Source organism: Pneumocystis murina (genome assembly GCF_000349005.2).
Source record: "Pneumocystis murina B123 chromosome Unknown supercont1.14, whole genome shotgun sequence".
Lineage (NCBI taxonomy): Eukaryota > Fungi > Ascomycota > Pneumocystomycetes > Pneumocystales > Pneumocystaceae > Pneumocystis > Pneumocystis murina.
This window is the reverse complement of record NW_017802372.1, coordinates 321,280-334,247: the sequence shown is the minus strand read 5'-3', so window position 1 is coordinate 334,247 and position 12,968 is coordinate 321,280. Positions and strand designations below refer to the sequence as shown.

General features: G+C 28.1%; 3 protein-coding genes across 3 annotated transcripts; 1 reads left to right on the top strand and 2 right to left on the bottom strand.

The window, feature by feature from the left end:
- Positions 1–261: 261 nt before the first annotated feature.
- Positions 262–3,717, bottom strand: PNEG_02989 (hypothetical protein; the record flags this gene model as incomplete). Its single annotated transcript, XM_007876846.2, has 1 exon — positions 262–3,717. The coding sequence occupies one exon, from the start codon at positions 3,715–3,717 to the stop codon at positions 262–264; it is 3,456 nt and encodes a 1,151-aa protein (XP_007875037.2).
- A 347-nt stretch (positions 3,718–4,064) lies between these two features.
- PNEG_02988 (hypothetical protein) lies at positions 4,065–7,506 on the bottom strand (the record flags this gene model as incomplete). The annotated part of the gene is made up of 2 exons (XM_007876845.1): positions 7,390–7,506; positions 4,065–7,342 (listed from the first exon to the last, which is right to left on the bottom strand). The coding sequence occupies exons 1-2, from the start codon at positions 7,430–7,432 to the stop codon at positions 4,065–4,067; spliced, it is 3,321 nt and encodes a 1,106-aa protein (XP_007875036.1). The 5' UTR covers positions 7,433–7,506.
- Positions 7,507–10,319: 2,813 nt separating this feature from the next.
- PNEG_02987 (hypothetical protein) lies at positions 10,320–10,741 on the top strand. Its single transcript, XM_007876844.1, has one exon. It carries the CDS (start codon positions 10,404–10,406, stop codon positions 10,722–10,724), a length of 321 nt encoding a protein of 106 aa, XP_007875035.1. The 5' UTR covers positions 10,320–10,403; the 3' UTR covers positions 10,725–10,741.
- Positions 10,742–12,968: the final 2,227 nt, after the last annotated feature.

Here is a 12,968-nt window from a genome sequence, read left to right as displayed (position 1 = left end):
TAATCTATCATCTTCAATAAATTCTTCCAAAATCTCATCTCTAATAAAAACTTCTTTAAACTTTCTTATCATCTTTAACAATTCTCCACTAACTCTCGGGCTTTTTTCTCCATTTTTCCTATAATTAAACGGCAATTCTCAATTTTTATTTCATTATTCTAGATTAAAAATCTACACCTCATTCTTCTACATCTTCTTCTATATTATATATAAACAATGGATATATGCACTTTTTCATTCTAATCTCTTTTTTCATTCTTTTTACAACATTCCCATAACAATCACTCCCAACAACATGATTTTTATCATTTCCGGAACTCTTATTTTCATTCCTTCATTCGGTTTCACTTCTTCCTCTTTCTCTTCCTCTTTTTGTGTTTCTGTTTCTTTACTTGAATCACTCGTACATCTCGTAGGTTTGCATTTTCGCATTGACGTCAATGTCACCGTTGATGTCACTGTAGATGTACTTGTCAACGTACTCGTATGCAACGATGTACTCGTCACCCATGTATCTGTCGTTTGAACTAATGTACATTCTTCCGTTACCTTCCCTCCATCTACCGATTCTGTCGTCGTTGCCGTCGTTGTCGTTGTCGTCGTCGTCGTTGTTGTTGTTGTCGTCGTCGTCGTTGTCGTTGCTGTCGTCGTCGTTGTCTGTGTCGCCGTTGATGTCACCGTATGATGCGGTGTAACTTTTAATCCTTCTATTCCTTCACACAACTCGTCTATTTCTTTACAGACCGTTTCACACTTCGGGCAATCCTTTCTAAACTCGCAGTCTCCTTTCAAACCTTTACATTTCTCTTTCAATTCTAAATACAATTCCAATGCTCTCGCCGTTGCAACAAATGCCTTCTTTTCTGGTTCTGATACTTCTCCACTTACAAATGTTCTCCGAACAAGTATAACATTACTCGTGTTTGTCGTTCCACTTGGTGTTGATCCTCCTGGTGCTGGTGGCCCTGCTGGTGCTCCTGGTGTTCCTCCTGATGGCCCTGCTGGCCCTGCTGGTGGTGTTGATGGTGTTGATGGTGTTCCTGGTGCTGCTGGCCCTGCTGGTGCTGCTGGTGTTCCTGGTGTTGATGGTGCTCCTGGTGCTGCTGGTGCTGCTGGTGGTACTGGTAGTGGTGCCCCTCCTGATGTTGGTTGTGCTGGCGGTGCTAGTGTTGGTGCTGGTACGCCTCCTGGTGTTGGTTGTGCTGGTGCTGGTGGCTGTACCGGTGGTCCCACTGGTTTAGGAACACTGCCATCTTGAGCCTTTGATCCTCCACCTTGTCCATCTTGTTCAGGTCTTGATAATACTAACTTAGCTTCCTTCGCAAATTTTTCTGATTCCTGTTTCGCCTTTTCGTATTCATCTTTCTTCTTCTCTAATTCATCTTTCTCATTATCCAGTTTATTTTTTAGGGTTGGACATTTTTCTTTTACTTTTTTAACCAACTTTTTGCAAAGTTCTTCTTTCTTAGCATCTTCACATAGACTATTCAATGTTTGATTCCCTTCTTTTTTCCATTCAGTACAATGTTTTCCTAATGTTTCTTTACATTTAGTTTCATCGCTTAAACTACCTTTCAATTTATGCGTCAACTCATTCTCCAATTTTAACTTTTCAAAGAATGGCTTGCATTTCTCTTCTAGTTCTAAACAGACTCCTTTTCTACCCGCATTGTTTGTTTTTTTCAACCTATCTGGACAATTTTCTATATATTGATGACAATATGGATCAAACAACGTGCAGAGTTCTTCAACCAATGTTTCATTTCTTTTTCCATTTTCAATTTTTTCTATAATTTTTCCAATGTCCATGTTATTTTTTAAAAAAAGACACTCATTTTCTGTTTGTTCTACCATAAAACTACATGTTTCTTCTCGTAAAGCACATGAAACACTAAAATCTTCTTTTCCTCTTCTAGATAATTCCTCACATTCTTTCTTTAATACTGCCGTACAATTTCCTTGAGTTCTTAATGCATCATCTCCTCTTTTTAATAATCTTTTTTTCAATTCTTCTGTAACTTTTAAATATTCACATCGTCTATTCAGTGTATCACATTTCTCATGATTCAAATATGAATCACTTTCAAGATCTTCGCACTTCTTCTTCAATTCTACACAATCTTCCTTGCTTGGAAAATCTCTTCTCAAATTTAAAACTACTTCTAATTCTTCCGATTGAAGAATTACATCATCTAAAAGTTCATAACATAGTTTAGTCGGTCGATGACACTTTGCAAAGTATCTTCTATCCTTCTTAAGTTTTGTATAATTACCTACTACCGATTTTTGACATTTTTCAAGATTCTCAGTAGCCAATTCTAAATCACCAATAAGCCCTTTCAATCCTTCTTGAAAGTATCTATTCAACATCCTATCTTGTCCCTTTTTATAGCATGCTACTCTTACATTTTCACATGCTTTTCCAATCTCATTCGTACATACACCTTCTAAATGGAAACATTCCGATTCAAACTTTCTACAATCTTCCTTAGTCACCGATTTTGGTACATATTCCCATGAAACATATTTTGATTCATTACTTTCTTCAAATTCCGTAGACAATCCTTTCAGATAAAGTTCTAATTTTAAATTCGTACATCTATCTTCTACTTCTACTAATTCTTTGCATTTATTGTCTTTATCTTTATCTTCACATAATTGTTCTAATTCATAATCTAGGTGTTTAAAAGATTCACAATCTTTTAACGCTTCTTTGCATTTTTCTCCCTCATCTTTTCCATTCCTTCCTTTGATCAACAATAATGTTAAATCTTGCAACGTCTTATATTTTGGTTTTCCAACAATAATTCCTTTAGCTCCCAGTCTTTTATAAAGATTTTCTACTTCAATCTTTTCCGGAAATCTTGGTTTTTCTTTAACCGGACTAAAATCTAATTTTGGTCCTTCATATTCAATCCCTTTTCCCTTACATTTATTCTTGACTTTATCACATTTTGTATTCTTACAACTTGATCCATAAAAATAACACTTTTCAAGATATTCTTGACATTTTTCCACTAATTCTTTATCTTCAAGTTCCGTCTCTAAAGGTTTACAACTATCTACATGTGTATTTTTAAGGTATTTACATGTTTTATCTGAATTAAAACATATAAGCACTAATTCATCACTATATTCACTTAATCCTTGACAAATTTCTTTCATTCTTTTTTTACATTCATTTGTATCATTAACCTTCTCTTTAAGAGCTCTTAAAAGAATTTCTTTTGTCACTTCTTGACGTCTCTGTCCATAACATCTATCTCTCAACTTAACGCATTTCTCTTCAAGATTACTTGGATCTGCTTCTTCTAATAATACACATTTTTCTTCACATTTTCTACAATTTTCATCTGTTATGTCATTCAATGTTTTTTCAAGTTCTGTTTTGAAATCATCCAATTCTTTTTTAACTTTATCTTTCAGGTTTTTGCATTTTTCTCCTTGTTTTCCATCTTCACAAAGTCCTTTAACTTTGGCATCCACGTTCTCTAATTTTCCATCTATTTTCTTCAATTCAGCACAATATTCTTCGAGCTTTTTCTTGCATTTAGCATTATCTTCATATTCCTTCTTCACAATTAAACCCAAAACCTGTTCCTCCTTAATCTCATCATTTCCTGCTGCTTGTCCTGCTGCTTGCCTCTTAACCGGCTGTGCCATCGCCGCCTCTTTCTGGGCGACTTCCTCTACCCATCGCTTGTCCCTGAGTGGCATATAAGTAGGTGAGTGAAAAATAGATCCTGAAATGATTTTAGACGATAAGTATAGGTTTGCTAATTCTTTTAGGATAAGCATACATTTGCTTAATCTTTTATGATAAGCTTGGACTTTACTCTATAAAGCAAAATTGCGGGGCAAAACTGCGGGGCAAAATTGCGGGGCAAAATTGCGGGGTAAAATTGCGGGGTAAAATTGCGGGGTAAAATTGCGGGGTAAATCAAAATTTCAATTCACAATTCTTCATTCTTTATTAAAAATTTATACATCATTCTTCTACATCTTCTATATTATAAACAATGGATATATGTAGACCTTCATTATTATGGCTTTTTTTATCCATTTTATAACATTCCTATAACCATCACTCCCAATAATATTATTTTTACTATCTCTGGAACTCTCATTTTCATTCCTTCATTCGGTTTCACTTCTTCCTCTTTCTCTTCCTCTTTTTGTGTTTCTGTTTCTTTACTTGAATCACTGGTACATCTCATAGGTTTGCATTTTCGCATCGACGTCAATGTCACCGTAGATGTCACCGTAGATGTCACCGTAGATGTCACCGTAGATGTCACTGTAGATGTACTTGTCATCGTACTCGTATGCAATGATGTATTCGTCATCCATATATCTGTTTGAGAAAATGCACATTGTTCTGTTACTTTCTCTCCATGTATTGACTTTGTCGCTGTTGTAGTCGTTGTTGTAGTCGTTGTTGTTGTCGTTGTAATCATTGTTGTAGTCGTTGTAATCATTGTTGTAGTCGTTATCTCCGTCGTCATTAATGTCATTGTATGATGCGGTGTAACTTTTAATGGTTTTATTTCTTCACATAACTTGTCTATTTCTGTACAGACCGCATCACACCCTGGACAATCCTTTCTAAACTCGCAGTCTCCTTTCAAACTTTTACATTTCTCTTTCAATTCTAAATACAATTCCAATGCTCTCGCCGTTGCAACAAATGCCTTCTTTTCTGTTTCTGATACTTCTCCACTTACAAATGTTCTCCGAACAAGTATAACATTATTCGTGTTTGTCGTTCCACTTGGTGTTGATCCTCCTGGTGTTGGTAGTCCTGCTGGTATTCCTCCTGATGGTAGTCTTGATGACCCTGTTGGTGGCTGTGGTTGTGCTGGTGGTAGTGCCGATGGTGGCACTGATTTAGGAGAACTGTTATCTTGCACCTTTGATTCAGCACCTTGTACATCTTTCCCGAGTCTTAATAATAGTAACTTAGCTTTCTTCGCAAATTCTTCTGCCTCCTGTTTCACCTTTTCGTATTCATCCTTCTTCTTCTTTAATTCATCTTTCTCTTTATTCAGTTCATTTTCTAAGGTTTGACATTTTTCTTTTATTTTTCCAACAAACTTTTTGCAAAGTTCTTCTTTCTTAGTATCTTCACATAGACTATTCAATGTTTGATTCCCTTCTTTTTTCCATTCAGTACAATGTTTTCCTAATGTTTCTTTACATTTAGTTTCATCGCCTAAACTACCTTTCAATTTATGCATCAACTCATCCTCCAATTTCAACTTTTCAAAGAATGGCTTGCATTTCTCTTCCAGTTGTAAACAGATTCCTTTTCCACTCCCATTGTCTCCTTTTTTCAACCTATCTGGACAATTTTCCATATATTGATGACAATATGGATACCATAACATGCAGATTTCTTCAACCAATGTTTCATTTGTTTTTCCATTTTCAATTTTATCTATAATTTTTTCACTCTCCATGTTATTTTTTAAAAAAATACACTCATTTTCTGTTTGTTTTACCATAAAACTACATGTTTCTTCTCGTAAAGCACAAGAAACACTAAACTCTTCCTTTCCTCTTCTAGATAATTCCTTACATTCTTTCTTTAATCCTGCCGTACAATTTCCTTGAGTTTTTAATACATCATCTCCTCTTTTTAATAATCTTTTTTTCAATTCTTTTGTAATTTCTAAATATCTACAGCGTCTATTCAATATAACACATTTATTATCAATGAAATTTGAATAACCTCTAAGATCATGGCATTTCTCTTGTAGTTCAATACAATCACTTTCTTTTGGTAAATCCCGTACATTATCCAAAACTTGTTCTAATTCTTCCGACTGAGAGGAAATATAGTTTTTAAGTTCAAGACATTGCTCTTTTGGTCGAAGACATTTTGCAAAATATCTTTTATTGGAATTTTTAAATGTTGTACAGATATCTAATACCTTTTCTTGACAACTTAACATAGTTGCATTGGATTCAAAATTATAAAGAATTCCGCGTAATGCAGGCATAAATATTTTATTCAATGCCGCATTTTCTGCCTTTCTATAACATACTTCATTTATATGATCACATACTTGATTGATTCCATTTTTACAAATCCCTGATAAACGCAAGCATTCCGTTGAAAAGTATATACATTCTTTCCTAGTAAGAGATTTTGGAAGCTTATCCCAGTCTAAAGCACGTGACTCTTTAGTACTAATTTCTGTTGACAATCCTTTTAGATAAGATTTCAGTTTAAAATTTATACATCTCGCTTTCACATTTGTTAATTCGGCGCATTTTTTTTCTTTATCTTGATCGTTGCAAAAACTGTTTATCTCATAACTTAGATATTTAGTATTTCTGCAATACTTTTTTACAGCATTTTCACATGCTTCTTCTATATTATGCATTCCTTCTAAACGGCTCAAAAACAATATAAAATCTCTAAAGCCAATTTTTTCTGGCTTTCCAATAATACTTCCTTTATCTGCCTCTTTTTTATAAATATCTTCTAGTTTAATCTTCTGAAGGAGGGTTTTTGGTGGTTTAAGCGGATTTAAATCCAAATCTAGAGACTTATATGTAATATTTTTTTTCAAACATTCCTTCTCCCATTCATCACATTTTTCCTTAGCATTTTGACAAAATGGCATATAAAAATAACAGTTCTCAAGTTGTTCATGACATTCTTTATTATTATCAAAACTACGACTTATAGAAAGACAGAAATTAAAAGTAGCAGAGCCCAATACTAAACATGAATTACTCTGATCAATACATAATTCCATTAATGTATCAGATTCCCAAGCTAATAGTGAGCAAAAATTATAAATATTGCTTTTGCATTCACTTAAACTAATAGAAGACACTTTTAAAGTTCTTAAAATGACTTCCTGTGAAATAATGGTATTTTTTTTTTTGCTACATTCATTTCTCAATAAAATGCAGTTTTTTTTAATTTCACCCAAGTCAACGTCTTGAAAAAAAGAGCATTCTTCTATATATTCTATACATTTTTGAGCCAGACCCCCATAATGAAGAAAATCCTTAATTTCTTTGGCCATTTTTTTTAATTTTCCTTGAATTATTTTTTTTATCAGTTTGCATTGTTTTTCTTTATTGTTATTATTACAAATTTCCTTAACAGTATTATCCACTTTATTCAATTCTGGATCTATATTCTTTAATTCCTCACAATATTCCTCAAATTTTGCTTTGCATTTGTTTTCATCATCATAATCTTTTTTTAAAATAAAAGCATAAATATTTTCTCTATCAATAAAATTTTCAAACGAAGGATCTACTGCATTTGTCTGAGAGCTCCTAATACTTAAATCTACGTTTTGATTTCCATATGTAAGAGCTAAAAATAATTTAATTAAAAATGAAAATAATCTAAAATATAATTACCAATTAAATTTAATATTGCTATCAGTATAATTTTATTAATCATTGAAAAAAAGTATTTTCTATAGTTTTTGGGTCCTAAACATATAATAAAAATATCTACAATATGCCTTTAAAATTTATGAAATTTAATGGTTATTTTACTAAATGGTATCTAAAAAGATGCGACAAAATTTCACGATTTTTATAAACCCTAAAAAAATATGGTAGAAAGTGTTAAAAATAGAAATCATTACAATTCTTGATTATAAATTTTAAATCTTTATTTTTCTTGTTTTTTTTCTATATTTTTTCTCATTTCATTCAATAATTTTTTATAAAATAGTATATATATATATTGTTTTATCTATTTACTTTTGAAATTTTTTTACAATTCATCCATGTTTTTAACCCTTTTTAATATTATATTATCATCCTTAAGCTCGATATTTTCTTTATTTTTAGCATTCCTTCATTTAAATAATTAATTCTTAAACCTTTTTTTTTAATCGCTACATTGTTTTTAATATTGATTTCATGTGAATCATATTAAGTCTCTATATCTATAATTATTATTTTACATATATTCTTCTAAAATATCTCAGTAGATTAAATAAATTTCTTTTTAAAAAAATTAGTATATCATGATTTTAAATTTTATACATTCATCATAATTAAAAATGTTTTTTTGTAATAAAAAATATCATGAACATTTACTTTTTTAATAGTTGTAATATATTTTTAAAGCATAGATATAGTTTTTGAAATTATTTTTCTTTTCAAATTTTTTAATTTTTTTATAGATTGCTTTATTAGTTTTTTTATAGCTTTTGTCTCTACTTTGATTTAAATTATAAAATTATCTATATAAATCTTCTCGAGACTTCAGCCTCTATACACTAATTTCTTTTTTATCTGGGGATACTATTCTCGTATTTTGCATATGCTAAAAAGCATACCTTTAGAAATTATTAGATAAAAACATAATAATCCTATCCTTTCAGATTTTTTCTTAATATGTAGTTTCACTTTGAAATTTATTGACTTGGCTGTTTTATTGTTTTATCAAAGATTAAATTTTGCTATTGAACATTTAAATAAAGTTTACTTTTTGAATTTATGTTCATTGGAATTTATAACCATAATTAATAAAACCAAAAAATGATAAAAGAATAAGCACTATTGAATATCCGAATATCGTTAAATCTATAATACTTTTTAAAGACTAAATATCTTCCTATCTATAGTTCTTCCTCGACATATATATATAATTCTGAAAAATTCATCATGGTTTCATAACTTTTACAATTTTCTTTTCCTAAACATGTTATTTCACTTTTTCATTTATTGCTTCTCTTATAGTTATAACAGTTGATAATCTTATTTTTAATTTTGACATTAAAACAGAGAAATCTGTAAATCTGTCTACCGGATTTTTAATCTCAAGGGATAACTACATTGATATTTCTTTGATTATTATATTAAGTCTATAATATGGTTATAGGGTTTAAGTTGAGTGGGATTTCTTGATTTAAGTGTAGAAATGCCCAAAAAAAATGAATTGTAGGTTAAAAAATAATGAAAATCCTGATCATTTTATTCATAAATCATTAAATGAAAAGTATATCAGAAAATTCAAGATTTTATGATAAAAAAGAGTATTCTGTAAATTCTAATGATATTACTACGTTAGAAATTTCAGAAGAATCTATAGATATTAAAAATAAGAAAAAAAGCAAACATTTTTAGATTACGTATAAATATCAATAATTATTATTAATGGATTTTTTCAAGATAAAATATTAATTCTAAAGAACTTGAAATGCTTATTGATAAGAATGTCTTGTCCATATTATAAACATTTATGTGAAATATAATAGTATTATAAAAGCCTATATCATATTATATATATATATAATGTTTTGTTTCTTTAAAATTGACTGATAATTGGTATAAGTAAGTTTATAATAATTTAACGTATATAATCATTAACATTTAATTTAAATGATACTGACTTTTTTACTTAAAAAATTATACAACTTAAAAATCATATTAATTCTCTTCCTTTTGTTTTAAATAGTTTTTATATTAAAAATATCATATTTTTTAAAATACTTTACTGAAATATTCCTAAAGACCAATAAGGACTGAATAAAATTATAAAAATGATTTATAATATATATAATATATTTCTTTAACATGTATTAATAATATATAAAAGTAAAAATGATATTCATGTTATGTTTCTGCTTTTTTCCATTAAAAAAATAATAATGTTCATTTTTTCTATTTTTTAAAACAATTAAGCTATCTTTTCTAAAGTACATTGTTTTTTAATATTTTTTATGCTTTTTTTTGACATCCTTATTCCCAATTTTTCATTATTAATTATGGCTTTTTTGCCATAAAAAATTGAATATCTTTTGGATCATCAATATATTCTAAAACTTCATAGGTATTGATCATTTTTTTCTTCGAGATAATTTTAAAACAGGAATATAGCCATCTGGTCTTTTCAGAAATCTTTCTGAAGCTATTCTATATAGTTTCGTTATATTTTTCTTTGATTTCTATAAAATATATTTATTTTTAATTTAATAAAATAATATTTAATCTTTATAAATAACTAATTTGATAAGTTTCTATACAGAAAAATTATTAAAACTTTTCCTAAATATATAATTAATCTATCTACTATTTTTGTGTTAACTTCGAAGACCATTTCAATTGATTTATATATTATTAAAATACAATATTTATTTCTTAATAAACCTCATTTACAAAGATATTAAATTACCGTAAAAAAACAGAAATAAATGTTTAGAAAATTGTATCCTATGGATGAGTTTTCTCAATAATAATTTAATAGGCATATTTCTATATTTTTAGAACTATCTAAATTAAAAATTAATTTTTATTTTAACGTTATAAATCTAAAAATCGGATATAAAATAATCTTTTAAAAGTTCAAAATATATAAATCAGATAACATCATTTTATCATCTACTTAGATAAGTACATTTAAATATTATTCAATTATGCCAAGAATATTTTTTTTTCTTAGCGGCACTATATTATCTTCTTCTATAACATATATATTGCTTTTACAAATGCGTTCAACAACATGTTCATTGTCAGAATCTTTAACACGTCAATCATTTCGGCTTAAAAACCATGATTATTTTTCAAATCCATTATGGATGCCAATGGTATCATCAGCCAATTGGATGGAATTGGTGAAAGAAAGATGGAATAACACTCTTCGTTTTATATCAATGATGCCATTCACTAATATTATAAAAAATGATTTTTTAAACAAAATATTGGAGGATTTTTATTTTACGCTTCGTAAAAAATAAGAAATACTATTTTAAGATATCTTTTATTTTTTAATTTTAGATATATACATTTATAAAATCTACATTTAAAAGATAATTCTAGCTTACTTGCCTTGTTATGGGTTGGTAGCTCAGTTGGGATGAGCATTCCACTGAAGATGTAAAGGTCCCTTATTCAATTCATAGCCGTCCCGATTTTATAAATGTGTTTTTTATGATTAAATATAAACTTTAAAGTCTTCATTGTTAAATAAACTTTTCTATCAATTTTAAATATATAATATTTAAAATTGTGTAATTATTATAGAAATAAAATTTAAAATTTTAAAAATATTATTTTAAAATGATTTTGTCTAATACACAAAAGCTATATAATTATTACGTTAATGTATTAAGTTTCAATTTTCAATAGTTTTATATCATATAAATGCTATATATAGTTTATTAGAATAAGATAATTTTCAATATTTATAATACATTTTTAAATAATATTTTTAAATTATATTTCCATATATAATCTTAACCTCAGAAAAGTCAATATTTTCTATATTCTCTGAATAGCAATAATGAGAAAGGGATAGGTGATAATATCAAAGGGTTTTTAATATTATTAGACCTGTAAAATTTATTGAGCTATAATTCTCTAAAACTTTTTGTTTTAGTTTCTTATATTAATTTTTAAGATATTCAAAAGCTCGAGCAACTCATTTTAGAGACATCTGTATTCAGATATTTTTCTATAAGTAATTCCTATATAGACTTTCCAAGGTCGGATAGTTTAAGATTAGAGCTCATTAGTATAAGATCATTCAACGAGATTTCTAATTTAGTGCACTTGAAACAATAATATAATCTTTGCTGCAATGTATCACTAGAAAAAACTTTTACTAATGTTCTAGATTTCATATGAATAGATAGTTTCTCTTGATTAAGTGTATCAGGATAGATATATTCATAAAAAAATTCTTTTAAATTATTTTTCGTTAAACTTTTCAAAATATTAAGAACCACATTATTTAAATTATAATTATTATATTAATTGTGAATTAATATTCCGAAATCGAAATAGCATAATTCCATATAGATACTACTCCAATATTCATTTTCTTCGAAAAATACGTTATTGGGCCTGAAAGAATATTTAATAGCAACTAGTTTAAGATATTTTTTCAAATTTTTTATCAGTCATGATTTCTATAATTGCCGCTAATCTATATAAATAAACAACTATTCGCTACTCTAGATAAAATGAATCCCTGATACTTTTAATAGCAATATAACGGCTATAAATATCAAAAACCATAAATTATATAAAATCGAATACTTTATCATATTTAATACTTGGAAATGATAGCTTCTAACAAAATATCTTAATTGCCCTTTTGTTCCTAAATGAGCAAACAACGAACTCACAATAATATAGTATAAAAGATAACTAGCATCAACTATTTTGAATCGGTCAGATCTCCAATTTAAAAAGAATAGAAAACAAAAGAATTCAGTTCATCGGAATTTTCTATATCCAATCCATAAATATAGTTACTTTCTAAAAATAAATTAAATATATATATATAGATAGATATGATCTATCAACCTTTTTCAAGAACAAATGATCGTGAATCAAAAGTCTGAAATGGATAAAAAACGTATCGAGTAATTCCTTTTATGAAATTCTAGATAAAATGCAATACATTTTAAAAACAATTAATCATTTTAGTTATATATATTTCTTAGATTTAGAAATACTCTTAATGTCAATACTTCTGCAAAAATTTTAGAAAATTATACTTCATGGAACAGTTTGATATCAGTAAAAAAAATTACTATGCTCAAAGTCAATAAATAACTAGATTTTCAAAGCGAAAATACATTCCAAAACATCTTGAATTCCATAAGAAGACCAATAAGCTTCAGTGTAGAGATAAATAGCAATATCCTAAAAATCATAAAAAATCTCAGATTTAAATTTCTTTTAAGAATTATATCCAGAAAAGGTGAACTGAAATTTTAAAATAGCATTTAAAACATCTTAAACGATACATTTTATCGCTATAAAAAAATATAGATAATTAAAATCCTAGTTTTGTTACATTATAGAAATATGATTACCTGCAACATCTAAATAATATTTTATTTGGAAAATGTTTTCTAATATATTTATATAGATTCTAGAATTTTTAATATAATCCAAACATAATTCAAAACATACTTTACTAATGTTTCTCGTACAAAAGTATTAGAATATTTTGGATCAAAATAATGTAA